The sequence below is a fragment of the Calonectris borealis genome, chromosome 11 (genome assembly GCF_964195595.1).
Source record: "Calonectris borealis chromosome 11, bCalBor7.hap1.2, whole genome shotgun sequence".
Classification (NCBI taxonomy): domain Eukaryota; kingdom Metazoa; phylum Chordata; class Aves; order Procellariiformes; family Procellariidae; genus Calonectris; species Calonectris borealis.
The window spans coordinates 24,069,740-24,083,400 of NC_134322.1; the positions used below are offsets into that span (position 1 = coordinate 24,069,740).

General features: G+C 54.5%; 1 protein-coding gene across 2 annotated transcripts; it reads right to left on the bottom strand.

The window, feature by feature from the left end:
* Positions 1 to 5,153: 5,153 nt before the first annotated feature.
* NMB (neuromedin B) lies at positions 5,154 to 10,258 on the bottom strand. Of its 2 annotated transcripts, none has more exons than XM_075160658.1 (3): positions 10,091 to 10,258; positions 9,405 to 9,607; positions 5,154 to 5,435 (listed from the first exon to the last, which is right to left on the bottom strand). In XM_075160658.1, exons 1-3 carry the CDS (start codon positions 10,224 to 10,226, stop codon positions 5,388 to 5,390), a joined length of 387 nt encoding a protein of 128 aa, XP_075016759.1. In that variant the 5' UTR covers positions 10,227 to 10,258; the 3' UTR covers positions 5,154 to 5,387. The 2 variants fall into 2 exon arrangements, with proteins under 2 accessions (XP_075016759.1, XP_075016760.1); XM_075160659.1 differs by lacking the exon at positions 5,154 to 5,435 and adding an exon at positions 5,442 to 8,537.
* Between the last annotated feature and the right edge of the window lie 3,403 nt (positions 10,259 to 13,661).

Below are 13,661 nucleotides of genomic sequence, written 5' to 3' on the forward strand. Positions count from 1 at the left end.
CTCGTTTCCAAATGAAACTGGGGAGCTGTTGCCAGCTCCAGTGTGAGATGGAGCCATTTTCTGAACTGCTGGGGTTCCCACGGAGGCACCAGATCTCTGTCAGGCCTCTTATTATCTACGAGAGCTCATCTCCTGCTCATCTTTAGCTGACTCCCTTCTTGGGGACCTCAGCTGGAAGCCAAGGACGTGATGCAATGAAATGTTTCACCACAGGATCCCATATCCATGTTTTCCAAAGTGTTTCTGCCATGCTCCGGGCTGGGGAAGGGGGGAAGTTGGTACATGGCTTAGATCTCCCTTCTCTTCACCTCCCAGGAGACCCCATCCTCAGTCCCTACAGCTGAACAAGGAAAGCTGGCCACCTGAGCACATATGATGGGGCTGGACTATTTTGAAGGCACCGGTGCTGGATTCAGGATACACATCCTTTCTGTCCATCCTTTCTGTCTGCCATTATGCGAGATCCTTCTGTGTCATTGGTGTCCCTCCCCTCTTTCCAAGCTGCCAGTGCTTTGCAGTGAGCTGTTGGGTCCTGTCGTGGGGAAAAGGCCTCCGTATCCTTGATGGAGCATCCAGATGGTTTGCAGCCCTACACTGCATTTAACCTCGGCTCCTCTGCACTAGGATGCCCTGCTCCCTGCCACCTGGAAATCATTTTCAAGACAATAGGGGTGCCAAGCTCTGGACACCCACTTCCTCAGGCTGTCTCAGCCTCTGTACTGGTTGGGTTTACCATGATCAGGTCAGGTTTTGGTGTCCATGTGAGTATAAGAAGAGCTTTCCCTGGGGGAAATGGCATGGGGGATGGCAAAGGTGTTCAGGAGACTAAGATTGTTTTGCTTCCTGACGGCAACCTCGTTTCCTTTCTGCCGCTTTCTCTCCCTTCCTCATTGTCTGGTTTGTTCATCTCCTATGGGAGAGAGGTCTCAAGACACCTCGGAGGAAGGAGCACACCAACCTGTGGCCTGATGTCTTTGCTGAGGGCATAACAGGAGAGTCAGTCCTGTCTGAATGAGCATGACAGGGAGCACATCACTAAGCCTGGGACACCAATGACACCAAGTGGTGGCAATGGACTTTTACAAACATCCCTCTAAGCCAGCTCCTCCTTACGGGGCTGGCTACCTGAAACAAATGTCAGTGGTGAAGGTGGCCTGTCTCCATTTCTTTTATCTCACTTGCCATCCTTTTCCCATCCCTGGGGTCGTACCATGGCCACAGGTTGTGGGGGAGGTCCAGGAGACCAGCTACAATCACAGATGTCCATGCTCTGAACTGTCACAGTTTCGGGGGATCTGTGCCACAGTTCTGCTCTGCGGTGGTCTGTGTGCCCCAGAGAAGTCATCCCAGTGACCTCAGTTGAGTCAGTGGCCTCGTTGTGTCTCTGCTTGTGGTGTGCAGAAGCAGCAAGCTCTGTTGTGATCAAGTTCTTGAGTCGGAGCAGCAGCATGGAGGGGCAGCCTTGAACCAGAGCAGCAAGGGGAACAAACGCAGAGCTGGAAAAGAACCTGAAGAATTTGCTCATTTCCGTAGCCTGGACACAAAGCTTTGGTCCTGGAAACCCCCAAAGAATATGACCTGGTGAGTGATAGGGCATTGTGCTGAGGGACTGTGCCTGCTGTGGACCAGCAGATAAATGTCAGAAAGGCAGATGCCAGGGCAGAGCAGGAAAATTGCCAAAAAATGGTATTCCTCAAAAGTTTTTCTGACCCTCTCAGTAATTTAAATTGAAGAGGGATTGGGGGTTTGGGGCTGAGGCTGCTTGCCTGTGTGCGAGAAGGGGAAACATTGGAACAGTCAAGCAGTGGAGCAGGTCACCCAGCCTTCATACCTGGAGGTTTTCAAGACCTGACGGGACAAAGCCCTGAGTAACCTGGTCTGACCCCAGAGCTGACCCTGCTTTGAGCAGATGGCTGGACTAGAGATCTGCTGAGGTCCTCTCCAGCCTGAGTTATCCTATGCTTCTAGGATGGTGTCCAAGGCAGGTGCTGGACACCTTGCTTCTCAGCAACACATAGCCCAGAGGGGCCAACATTGCTCCAGTGGTCTACGTACTGGTTCAGAGGAGGAGGATGAAGCGGTGCTCCATGATGGAGCAGGCACCCCTCGAATGGACTGCTGCCCGTGGAGGACCCGTGCTGGAGCACATACATCCCCGAAGGGACTGCAGCCTATGGATGAGCCCATGACAGAGCAGGTACACCCCCAAAGGAAGACATGAGTGTGGAGCAGTCACAGCGGAGCACAGGAAAAGAGCAAGAAGGAAGGAGCAGCAGAGAGGAAACCACCACGACCTGACCACATCCTCCTGCCGTCGCCTGTTGCTTCACCACGGGGGCTGAGTGTAACCTGCAGTGGTAACAAGGAGGAGGAGAGCTGCTGGGAGCGATGTTGAGCCTCGCACAGGGGAGGAGAGGTGCTTTCCCCGAGTGTGAAAATGCTTGGGGGTTGCTGTTTGTTTCCAAAGCCTGAATCAAATACTTACATTAATTGACAATAAATTATATTCCCCAAGTCGAGTCTGTTTTGCCCATGACAGTAATTACCAAGTGACCTCCCCGTCTTTATCTTGACCCACAAGATAGCGATGGGAGGAGATGGGGGACAGACAGACAGGCAGTTGGACAGGTTCTTGCTGGGTGGGTAGGAGAATGAGGATCTCACCTAGGTATCTCATGGCAGGTTTCTGCTGTCGTGTTCAGGACCCTGCTCACCCTCCCATCAGCTTGCCTGGGTGGGACGTGAGCTGGTGGTCCCATGACATGATATCAGGTCAGGAATCCCATTAGGCTGTCAGTCCACCACACTGCCGGCTGAGAGGCATCTGGTCTGCTCCAGTGTCAAACACAATATGCTATGTCATTATTTTTCTTGCTTATAATTAGTTTTAAGCCAAGGCTTTGCTACAGCTAATGAAAGGCAAGCTGGGGGTCACCCACATCCCAGTGCACAGCAGCAATCCTGGACAAAAAAATACAGTTTGGAGGAAGGCTTCCTGCCGTCCTGGGCATGAGTGACTGCAGAAGGACAGTGGGACACCTCCTGAGCGAAGCTGGTAGGTAGGAGACCATGAAGGACACAAGAAGGGAACAGAGGCTGCTGTGGTGCTACAGGTGGTTCACCCGCAGGTTGGAGAACATGGGAGGGCTCCAAGCGGTAGTGAGGTGATGGTGTCCCTGAGGGCTGCAGCCCTGCAGCTGCTCCAGTGAGACAGGGGAGGCTTGGCATGATCTGAACCATCATCATGTGCCTCGTGCAAAACTCCCTCCTAGCTTGGTCCCGCTCTCCCGAAGGATGAAGGGCCCTAGCATTGGGGCATCTGATGGGGAGCGCCAGGTTTTGAAGGCAATGTTTGGGGCAAACTACTTGTAGGACGTTTAGTTTTTACCCACCAAAACCAGCCTTTGAATAGCTGAGAAAATGCCAACTCCAAAGGCTCAAAAGCCAGGCTGTAAGTGGAAAGCAAATACTGATTTACTGGTCTAAGATCTGTAGGCTTTGGAGGTCAATGCATGGGTTTTGTGTTTGCTGCATGGGGGATGCTGGGTCTCCGTTACTGAAGCCCATCGTTCCCAGCTGGCAACCCCTGGGCAGCTGCTGCCAGCAAACCCAGGAGTGGCACACAGGGAGCAGGTGAGCCGTGGGGCAGACAGGCAACTCTGCAAATAACCCGCAGGCTCACTTCTTTGCAAACATGAACAGTGTGGTTGTGCCCACAACAGGGCCTGCACCCCAAGGTCAAGCGTGGAGAAGGAGTGGTGACCCCATCACACAACATTTCTGCAGTACCTCGCTTTTTCATCTCCCAGAGTTGCCAGCCTGCCCCAAGCAGGACCGGGGGATCCCGTGATGTCCCCAGCTGTCCCCTACACTGGTGGCTCCAGCTCTCACCTGGCTTGGGACATCCTGTGACACTGGCAGTGGGTTTGCAGCACCGTAACATCTCCTGAGAAGCATCTCCAGGCCTGGGGCTGGGCAGGAGGCAGCGCTGTGCCATAATGCGAGTGGGCCAGGGCATCTATGCGTGCATGTCCCACATCTGCCATGGGACGGAGACCAGCCATTCTCTCCTGCAGCTCCCCAGAAAACAGTTTAGGGCTGCCACTGCCTTCCTCTTTATCGTTCATAAATAACAAAATACGTTTCATGGAGCGATGTGTTCATAAACACCATCTGGGCTTTAAGCCATCCTTGAAGTGATAGGGAGCAAGGCGGGAAGGTCTCCCACCATGGCTTTCTCCCCTCTACTGGTCATCAGCATGTTCAGATGCTAGATTGTACCTTGGCTTGGTGTGAGGTGGCTCTGGGCTCCTGTCGCTCTTGGGAGAAGGGTTCTCCTCCCTGCGGGAGCTCAAAGGTTCAGGTTGAATTTAGCATCAGAAGTGTTGGGGGGGAAAAGCTTATGGTTTCGTTTATGGCATCACTCTGGGATCTGCTGCCAGGTTTAGCTCAGCCTGGGGACATCCCCAGGGATCCTGAGGTGTGGCTGGGGGACATAGGGTATATCTATGAGCAGCACTTTCAAAAGGTGCAGAACCAGAGCCTGTTCATGGGGCTGTGCTCCATCACCCATTTTGGGCAGCCCCCGTTTGTGCCGTTCTTCAGCTGTCTTGCACAATGGAGGACCCCAGGGCTGTACCTCTGCCCATGTGAGTGCTTAACTACGTGCACAAGGTGAAGGTGCACCAAGCAATCATCCCAAAGCAGGCACGTGAACAGGCTGACTGTTTAATGGTCAGCACCTCCACATGAGGGACAGCAGAAGAAGGTCCAGCCATGGCCAAGGAGCCTGTATAAACCTTGGGGTCCCACGAGGCAGGGACCCTGCTTGAACCAGAAATCCCAGCAACGCCATGAGCAAGATGCTTTTTGTTTTCAGGAGGGTTTGCTGGTAATCTCTCCAGCAGAGAGGGTTATAAAGATACTCCAGTAGTGAGTGGCGTAATCAGCTCATCCAGGCTTGTAATGTTGTCATGCAGCAGTTCGGGTCTCCTTCAGTGAGCAGAGGCTGCGAGGACTGAATCCAATCCCCTCCTGGCTGCTGAGAGCCAGGAGCTTCCCTCCACCCCCCACCAAGCAGCTCCCACTCCCCATTCTTCCTGCACAAGTCCTGGGGGTCTGCCTTCCCACCCCCACAGAAGAGTCTGAGCTAGTCTGTGCAAAGAGCCAGTTTTATTCACAGGGGCACGTCAGACATCAAGAAAGCAGAAAACATACAAGAAATATACAGGGAGGCTCTGCTTTTCATACAAGCAATCACTATTAACAATATTACAGAAAAAATAAATAAAAATGATGTTGCTACAGTAACCCACAAGGACGATGCTCTCCTCCGTTTCCCATGCACGGCCGAGCCTGCAGACCTCATCCTCCACAGCTGTGCTCCTTCAGTTTGAAAAATACTTCTCCAGCACCTTTGTTAAAAGCCCTGTCTCCTACAAGAAAAGGCACAACGGTGAGACACTGGGTCCCAGACACAACCTCCACCAACATCACCTGCTGGGTACCATAGGGCAGAAGGTCAGACAAGTGTCCCATGCTGGACCATGATGGCACTTTCAGGGGTGGCTTGGGACAGCACATGAGAAGGAGCCAGGAGCCTGGCTCCTGCCTCCCATCCTGTGCTCCAACAGCTGGACCACAGCTGACAGGCATCAGAAGCAAGCTTCACCAGCCCACTGAGACAGCAGCCACTGGGTTGGGCTTCAGGAACAAGAGCAGCCTCAGGGCCTGATTCAGCAGAGCGCTATGTGTGAAGGCAAAAAGAGACACAAAACACAGCAGGGAAGAGTTGCAGAGGGGTTTTGTGGGATTGCATACTGCCCAGAGGTCCCAGAGCTACGCAGGGCAGCATCTGCCTTCACGCAGAAAGACCCTCCCTGCACCCCTGGAGCCATTCCACTCCACGCACATGGTCTCACTCCGTCTGCCCCCTGGAGAAATACTGCCACACACCCAAGAAGATGAGAAGGGATGGTGATGATCCTCCTCTGTCAGCCAAATCCTTGTCACACACAGCAACAGGGTGGCCCCATGAAGCCCCAGCATGCTGAGAGCCAAGCCCTGCCTGCCACATGTGGTTAAAAAGACAAAACAGAAATCCCTGTTCGCAAACCCCTTCTGCTCTGTGCAACTTCTGCCATTGCAAGCACGGAGCAGCACATGGGCTCCCACTTTGCAAAGGGATGGAAAACATCTTGAGACAAAACCCAACAGCAGCAAGCAGCACTAACCCGCTGTCCTGGTTTCAGCTGGGATAGAGTTAATTTTCTTCCTAGTAGCTGGTATAGTGGATTTAGTATGAGAATCATGTTGATAACACACTGATGTTTTAATTTTTGCTAGTCAAGGACTTTTCAGCTTCCCATGCTCTGCCAGGTGCACAAGAAGCTGGGAGGGAGCATAGCCAGGACAGCTGGCCCAACTGGCCAATGGGGTACTCCATACCATATGACATCATGCTCAGCATATAAGCTGGGGGGACTGGCTGGGGAGCAGTGACCGCTGCTTGGGAACTGACTGGGCATCAGTTGGCAGGTGGTGAGCAACTATATTGTACATCACTTATTTTGTACATTCTATCATCATTATTATTATTATTATTATTTTTCCTTCCTTTTCTGTTCTATTAAACTGTCTTTACCTCAGCCACGAATTTTACTTTTTTTTTCTGATTCTTTCCCCCATCCCACTGCGGGGGGGAGGAGTGAGCGAGTGGCTGTGTGGTGTTTGGCTGCCTGCCGGGTTAAACCACAACACCCACATGAAGGGAGAGCAAGCGAAAAGACTAAGCCATGGGATTTATTTAATGCTTAGAGGGACCCCACAGAAAGGAAGAACCCATTTGTGAATGATCAGTGACACCCTCAGAAAAGGAAAAGCCCATTGGGTTTTTTAATAAAAGTCAAGTTCCCTTGATACTTATCCCGCCACGAAGCACAGCAGGTGTGCTGGAGCAGCAGGGCAACACTTAGAGAGCACGTTAATTCCTGCCTTGCTGACCAGGGGGTCCCAAGGAAGGAAGAAGCACCTTTTTTTCCTAAACCGAGTTGAGATGGAAGTGACAGATCCTGAGCAGGGCGTGGACAGAGTTTCACGGAGCAGAGCTATTAAACAGCTTGTTAGGCAGGTGGCGAACACGGCACACAGATCAGTTCAAGCACAGGCTGGGTGCTGACCCCAGGTGTCCAACAAACAGTCACACTGAGGGAGGAAGCTGTCAGGGTGGCAGGAATTTGCACTAGCATCGTGTCACCCACAAGAGCAAGAAAAAAACAAGGTCCCACAGAAAAGTATAACACAGACAGCACTGAAAGGCACCAGGGAGAAATAGTGCTGTAATACCAACCGGCAGCTCAGAGGCAAGGATGCCCTGGGGGACGGATGGTGAAGAAAGGAGCTGAGTCTGGCGAGGTGCTCAGAGGTGCCTGAAGGGCAGAACCAGACCTATCACCCAGCAAGGTCTCTGCTGCCACCAAGAGGACCGCTGTCACACCAGGGCACTGGCCAAGGAGAGGCGAGAGGCTTCGGGAGGAGAAGGTGAGGGGTAGGATCCAGCTGCACATCAGGAACCTAAGCTGTGGTGCCACACATGTAGAGGACATCCCATCTCCCACCAGAGAGGCACTGGGGCAGCGAGGCCGGCAGCGGCCAGCATCTGCTTGACCATGAGCCAAATCGCTCTCCAGCAGCCAGAGCTTTGGCACCCAGCACACACACGCCAAAGGCTGATGTCTAGTGCTGGGTGCTACCCCGGCCAGGACCTGCCTTTGAGCACCGGGAACGAGCGCCGACAAGGCTGGCAGGGCACCGGCACCCAGCTGGCAGCCAAAGCGAGAGCACCAGCGCTCGGGGCAGCCTCTGCCCAAGCACATCTGCAGCGCGAGCAGTGACCATGCGACTTACCTACACAGAGGAGCGCCACAAGGATCACTTTTATCAAACTCACACCGCACACTTGCAAACATCTTAGTGGACGAGGCAGGGCAGCACATCCACCAACTCTCCTCCCATCACCTCAGACAGTTAATGTAGCAAATACCCTCCTCCTCAAAGGCTTCCCAGGGAGGATGGAGAAGGGTCCAGGACCTTCACAGCCCTCTCCTCCCTTTCAGCTGCCTCCGAGAAGCAAGAGCTGCAGCAGCTGTCACAGCCCACAGCATCTTAAGGGGACCAGGGTGGGCTGGTGTCTTCAGCCATGCCCAGCTGTATCTTCAGGGTGGAAAGCCCTCTATCCCGATGGGACCATCTCTCTAGGAAAGCCTCAATTTACCTTAGTCTGCTGAAACTGAGTCAGGAAGACACTTGGAACAATCAGTGCCACTCAGGCTCACATCCCTGCAACTCTGCTCCACCTGTACCTTCCCAAAAAAAGCAAAGAATAGGAGCAAGCACTGCTTAAACCTGGATAACAGAAATAGCTTTACCTGTGCGCAGTGGATAGCACCATAAGTACAGCAGCTCAGCGGGACAGCACATGTAGGACCCACCTAAGAGGATTTCATCCTTTTTAGGCTCTCAGTTACTTCCTGCAGTGACTAGAAAGGGTGAGACACCAGGGAAGCATGCACGAAGCAACAGACAAGCAGAGCCACACGGACCGAGCGATTCCATCTCCACGTCCTGTGTGAAGACCTGTGTGTGTGCATTGCTCCCAGGGGCAGGTTTTCCACTAGGAGTTGGGTGAGCTCCAGGGCAAAAGCCACACTGAAGAGGATGAGGATCTGCTGATGCACAGCGGGACTACCGGAGCTCCTGCCTGCTCCCCAAGATCCCCTCTGCAGCAGTGCAACTAACGCACACCTCCCCTCTCCAAGGCAAGCTAACAAAGCTACGTGCCCCTCAGTAATGAGGGATCCCGACCACAGCAACACAGACCCAAGATGGGGGCATCTGAAGCCCAAGACCTCTTTGCAGGACAGACTCCTTTCCCTTCACGGTGTCCCTCTTAGCCTGTCGCTACAGAAATAGAGAGGAGAAAGGATTTCCCTGTTTTTGCAATGACTGGAAAAGGGGACATTTCTTCACGGCAGCCTCAATGGCCAGCCGTCCTCTTCTGCATCGGGCCAAGGAAGACCCAGATGCTTATGAACAACCCCTGGGCTGGAGATCACCACTACAACAGCTCCAGCGCAGCATCCCTTGCTCATCCTCACGCCCTTCCCAAGCATTTGGGACTATGAGCCACTGCCCAGCTAGACACAAACCTAAGGAGACTTCTCCTCTGCCCCTTTAAGGCTGGTCTTGGGAAGTGGTTTAAGGAGGGTTCACTGGAGCAGAAGGGGGGAATACACCTCTAGCAGCCGTGCAGATGCTCCCATCTCCAGCAAGGCTGGCTGTGGCAGATTAACATCTCCACCACCTCCCTGCTCTGAGCATCTCCCTCCATCTTAGTCAATATTCACCTGGTCAGTGAGGTCATATTTTCCTTGGTTCTCGTCCAAAAGTCTTTCTTGCAAGAGGATTTTCAGGAGCTCACGGGTAAGCAGTTCCATCATGTCCTCCAGCAAGGCTCTGAGAGAGGGACCGAAGACCATCGGCACTGCAGGCTCCTCCGGTGACTCCAGGTGCGGGGAGCCCGTGACACTCTTCTTCCCCATGAAGTGACCTGCAATACAACGCACTTGTGTGTCTGCACGGACGCCTGGAGGGAGAGAGGCAGGGCTGAACAACGCCAAGCTGTGTCGGCATGAGGTAGCAGAGGACAAGTCAACGAGAAGCACTGAGCAAACCTCACGCCTAAATGAGTGAGTCCAACAAAGTGAGGAGAAACCCAGAAACCCCAGGGCGTCCTTCCACACGGGACTTCAGGAAAGTTCCCTCCTGCTGACGGGATTTCTGGGCTTCAAGAGGTGCAAACTCCTCCAGGGCGGAGGCTGCCTCATCCCCGCCTTGGTCCCCCTGCCCACCACGGGTCCTGCCGGGGCAGGACTCGGCGAGCCTCCACGGGGCGCCGAGGGGAGCAGGGGGCTCCCCACAGCAGCCACGGGCAGGGGGAGGCAGGGGGCAGGGCTGAGCCGCGCAGCCCGCGTCCCACAGCTGCTCCACGACACGCGCGTCCGTGTCGCCGTCCCCCCCGCCACCCCGGTACCTGTGGCCCAGAGGTTGCCGCGGGGGTTGACCTTGATCTTGGCCGCCTGGCTGCGGTGCTCGGCGAAGTCGAGGTGGACGGCGGGCCCCAGCGCGGCGCTGCACAGCAGCAGCAGGAGGCAGCGCAGCGCCGCCATGGCCGCCCCGGCGGGACCCGCTCCCGCCGCCGCCGCCGCCGCGCCTTATAGAGCGCGGGGGGGCGGGGCCGAGGCACGCACCGCCCCCCCGCCCCGGCGGCCGTTGGGCTTCCCGCCCTCCGCCGCCCCCGCGCCCCTCTTCCCTCCCGCGGGGGCGGGACAGGCCCCGCCCGCTGCCCGCATCCAGGGGGGGCGCGGCCCGTCAGCCCCAGCCCTCGGAGCCCCACAGGCCCCTCACGCCCCCGCTTGTCCCCCATCCAGCCATGTCACCCCACCACCTGGTCGTGGCGGGAGGCAGTGCCAGGTGCACCACGATGGCAGACGACACCGCGCTGAGTGGCGCGGTCGACACGCCTGAGGGAGGGGACGCCATCCAGAGGGACCTGGACAGGCTGGAGAAGTGGGTCCGTGTGAACCCCATGAGGTTCAACCAGGCCAAGTGCAGGGTCCTGCACCTGGGTCGGGGCAAGCCCCGGTATCAAGACAGGCTGGGGGATGAAGGGGTGGAGAGCAGCCCTGCCGAGAAGGACTTGGGGGCACTGGCAGATGAAGAGCTGGACATGAGCCGGCAATGTGCGCTCGCAGCCCAGAAGGCCAACCCTGTCCTGGGCTGCATCACCAGCAGCGTGGCCAGCAGGTCGAGGAAGGGGATTCTGCCCCTCTGCTCTGCTCTGGGGAGACCCCCCTGCAGCCCTGCGTCCAGCTCGGGGGTCCTCAGCACAGGACAGACATGGACCTGTTGGAGCGGATCCAAAGGAGGCCATGAAAGTGATCAGAGGGATGGAACACCTCTCCTATGAGGAAAGGCTGAGAGAGTTGGGGTTGTTCAGCCTGGAGAAGAGAAGGCTCCGGGGAGACCTTATTGCAGCCGTTCAGTACTTAAAGGGGGCTTATAAGAAAGATGGCGGCAAACTTTTTAGCAGGGCCTGTTGCGGCAGGACAAGGGGGAATGGTTTTAAACTAAAAGAGGGTAGATTTAGGCTAGATACCAGGAAGAAATTTGTTACGATGAGGGTGGTGAAACACTGGCACAGGTTGCCCAGAGAGGTGGTAGATGCCCCATCCCTGGAAACATTCAAGGTCAGGTTGGACGGGGCTCTGAGCAACCTGATCTGGTTGAAGATGTCCCTGCCCATGGCAGGGCGGTTGGACTAGATGGCCTTTAAAGGTCCCTTCCAACCCAAACCCTTCTGTGATTCTATTGCAGAGGTGAACAGTGTCACTGCTCTGCCCTCACCCCCAAATTCCATGGTCCTGTCACAGGAGGCAATCAGGGTGGGTTTACCCTGGCTCAGCCCAGGCTGCCTGTTCCCCATTACCTACTGCTTCTCCATCTGCCCAGGAATGTGCTCCAGCAGGACTTTCTCATGATGTTACAAGTGGCCTTGCAAGGACATCAGCCAGCACCCATGGCCACCTCTCAGCACCCTTGGATACAGCCTCTCTGGGCTCACAGATTTTTATGGGTGAAGCTCTCCAAGTAATAACAGCCCTGACCCTCATCTACTGTTGGTTATTCTTCTCTCTGAACCCTGCCTCCAGATACACAGCCTGGGAGACCTTGTCGGTGAAGACTGGGGCAAAGAAGGCATGGAGTACCTCAGCTTTGTCTGTGTCCACTACCATCTGGCCTGGTCAGCAGTGTGAACACTTTCCATCCTCAGCTTTCTACAACTACAGGAGATTGTCGAGATGTGCAAAGGACGTCAGATCCCTTGTTGTAGAAGTTGTAGATCTGATGTTCCTTGCACATCTCAACATTCTAAGCTTTGGCTTTCCTAACATTGTTCCTACAAGCCCAGGTAACATTTCTATATTTCTCCTAATAGCATGTCCATGCTTCCACCTCCTTCATACTATCTTTTTGGACTGGAGCTCAGTCATGAGTTTCATTCCCACTTTAGCCAAACCCATCTCCCAGTACACGTACTTGTGTACCTGATTATTGGGATGAACTTGGAAGATCCTGTCCTTAAAGACCTGCCAGCTCTGCTGAGCATCTTCACCCTTCAGAGCTGCCTCCCACGGGATCCCACTTACCAGCTCCCCGAATAGGGTGGAGTCCAGAGTCCGTATATCACTACTTACTTTTTCCACTGCCTTCAGGGTCTTGCAGACCACTATTTCCTGATCACTACAGCCAAACCTGCCACTGATCATCACATTCCCCATCAGTTCCTCCTTTTCCATTAATGGGATGGAGCTATGCATGCCCAGCAACAGCACGGATGGAGCTGTGCCCAGGCATGCCATGGACAGAGATAGTAAGGGCCTGGGACATGGACTGTTTGGGCCCAGGGCTCAAGTAAAGTCAAGTCCATGTAAAAGTGGAAACATCTGATCAGAGGGCCCCGAGACACAGGTTGTGCTCTGTTCCTTCTTGTCACCTGCCTGCAGCTCACAGGGGCTTTCAAGGTTCCCCAGGTTCCGCATTTATACCTGTGGGAGGGGTGCTCTCAGGGGTTGTAGGACAAACCTGCGTGTCTGAAATGGTAAAGAAAAGATGAGTAAGGGTGCCCAGAAATCTTGCCCAGCATGCTGGGCTTTGAATTATCTCCAGTTTGTGTTGTATACACAGACCACTGTCAGGAAGCAGAAGGTCTGAAGGGTTGGGGGCTGATCAGGTGGCCTGCAATGCAGCTCTCTCACCAGCCACCGTACCTGAGAGGCAAGCAGAGCAGACTCAGAAATGGTCACCAGTTTGAGAGAGAGTCCAGATCATCAGGCACACTCATGGTGATGAGGCAGGTCCCAGGGCAAGCTGCAGGTCAGGACAAGGTCTGGCAAGGGTAACCAGGCTCAGACACAGTCCAGGCAGGTCCATAGTGGTGAGGCAGATCTGAACAGGTCAAGAAGTCAGTCCATTGCCAGGCACTGCTGAGCTGGAGACCAATGCTCCTAGAATGTAGACTAAGGAGAGACTAAAGCCCCAGGGCTGAGCTTAAATGGGTTCCTGGGCACATAGGGGTGGAGGGTGGAGGCCCCAGGTGAGACCCATTAAGGCCTATTAGTGTCCTCAGAGCCACGACAGCTTCTGCCAAATTTACAGCTCCATGACTTTGCAGGTGGTGCTGGCTGGTGGGGGAAGAAGTGCCTGAGATGACCCAGTTCTGCTGGGAACTGGCACAGGGAAGATTTACTAGCAATGCCCTTATCAGCATTTACTACTGTTCAAAAGAAAAGGACTAGAGGTGATGCGTTCCTCTTCAGCAGCAGGGGTTAGAGTCCGAACTGCAAACGCAGCTTTAATGTTACAGGGAGGAAAAAAATTAAAAAGTCCTTGTGCGTGAATCATGCATCCTTCCAAACTGTGTGGGCATCCCCATGGGTGGCCAGCTGGCCGGTCAGCATGTGCTCCCTTACTGTCTGGGAGGTGCGCCATGCTGATGGGCATGGTGGACTAGGAGATGTTGCCTTCTAGTTGTCCACCACCCG

What these genes read in the sequence shown, in the direction of transcription:
- NMB (XM_075160658.1), bottom strand. Translation starts at nt 10,226, where the DNA reads ATGGCGGCGCTGCGCTGCCTCCTGCTGCTGCTGTGCAGCGCCGCGCTG. An exon ending in CGGCAACCTCTGGGCCACAG is followed by an intron (nt 9,608 to 10,090) that starts GTACCGGGGTGG and finishes GTTGTATTGCAG; the next exon opens with GTCACTTCATGGGGAAGAAG. An exon ending in AATATGACCTCACTGACCAG is followed by an intron (nt 5,436 to 9,404) that starts GTGAATATTGAC and finishes CTTTTCTTGTAG; the next exon opens with GAGACAGGGCTTTTAACAAA.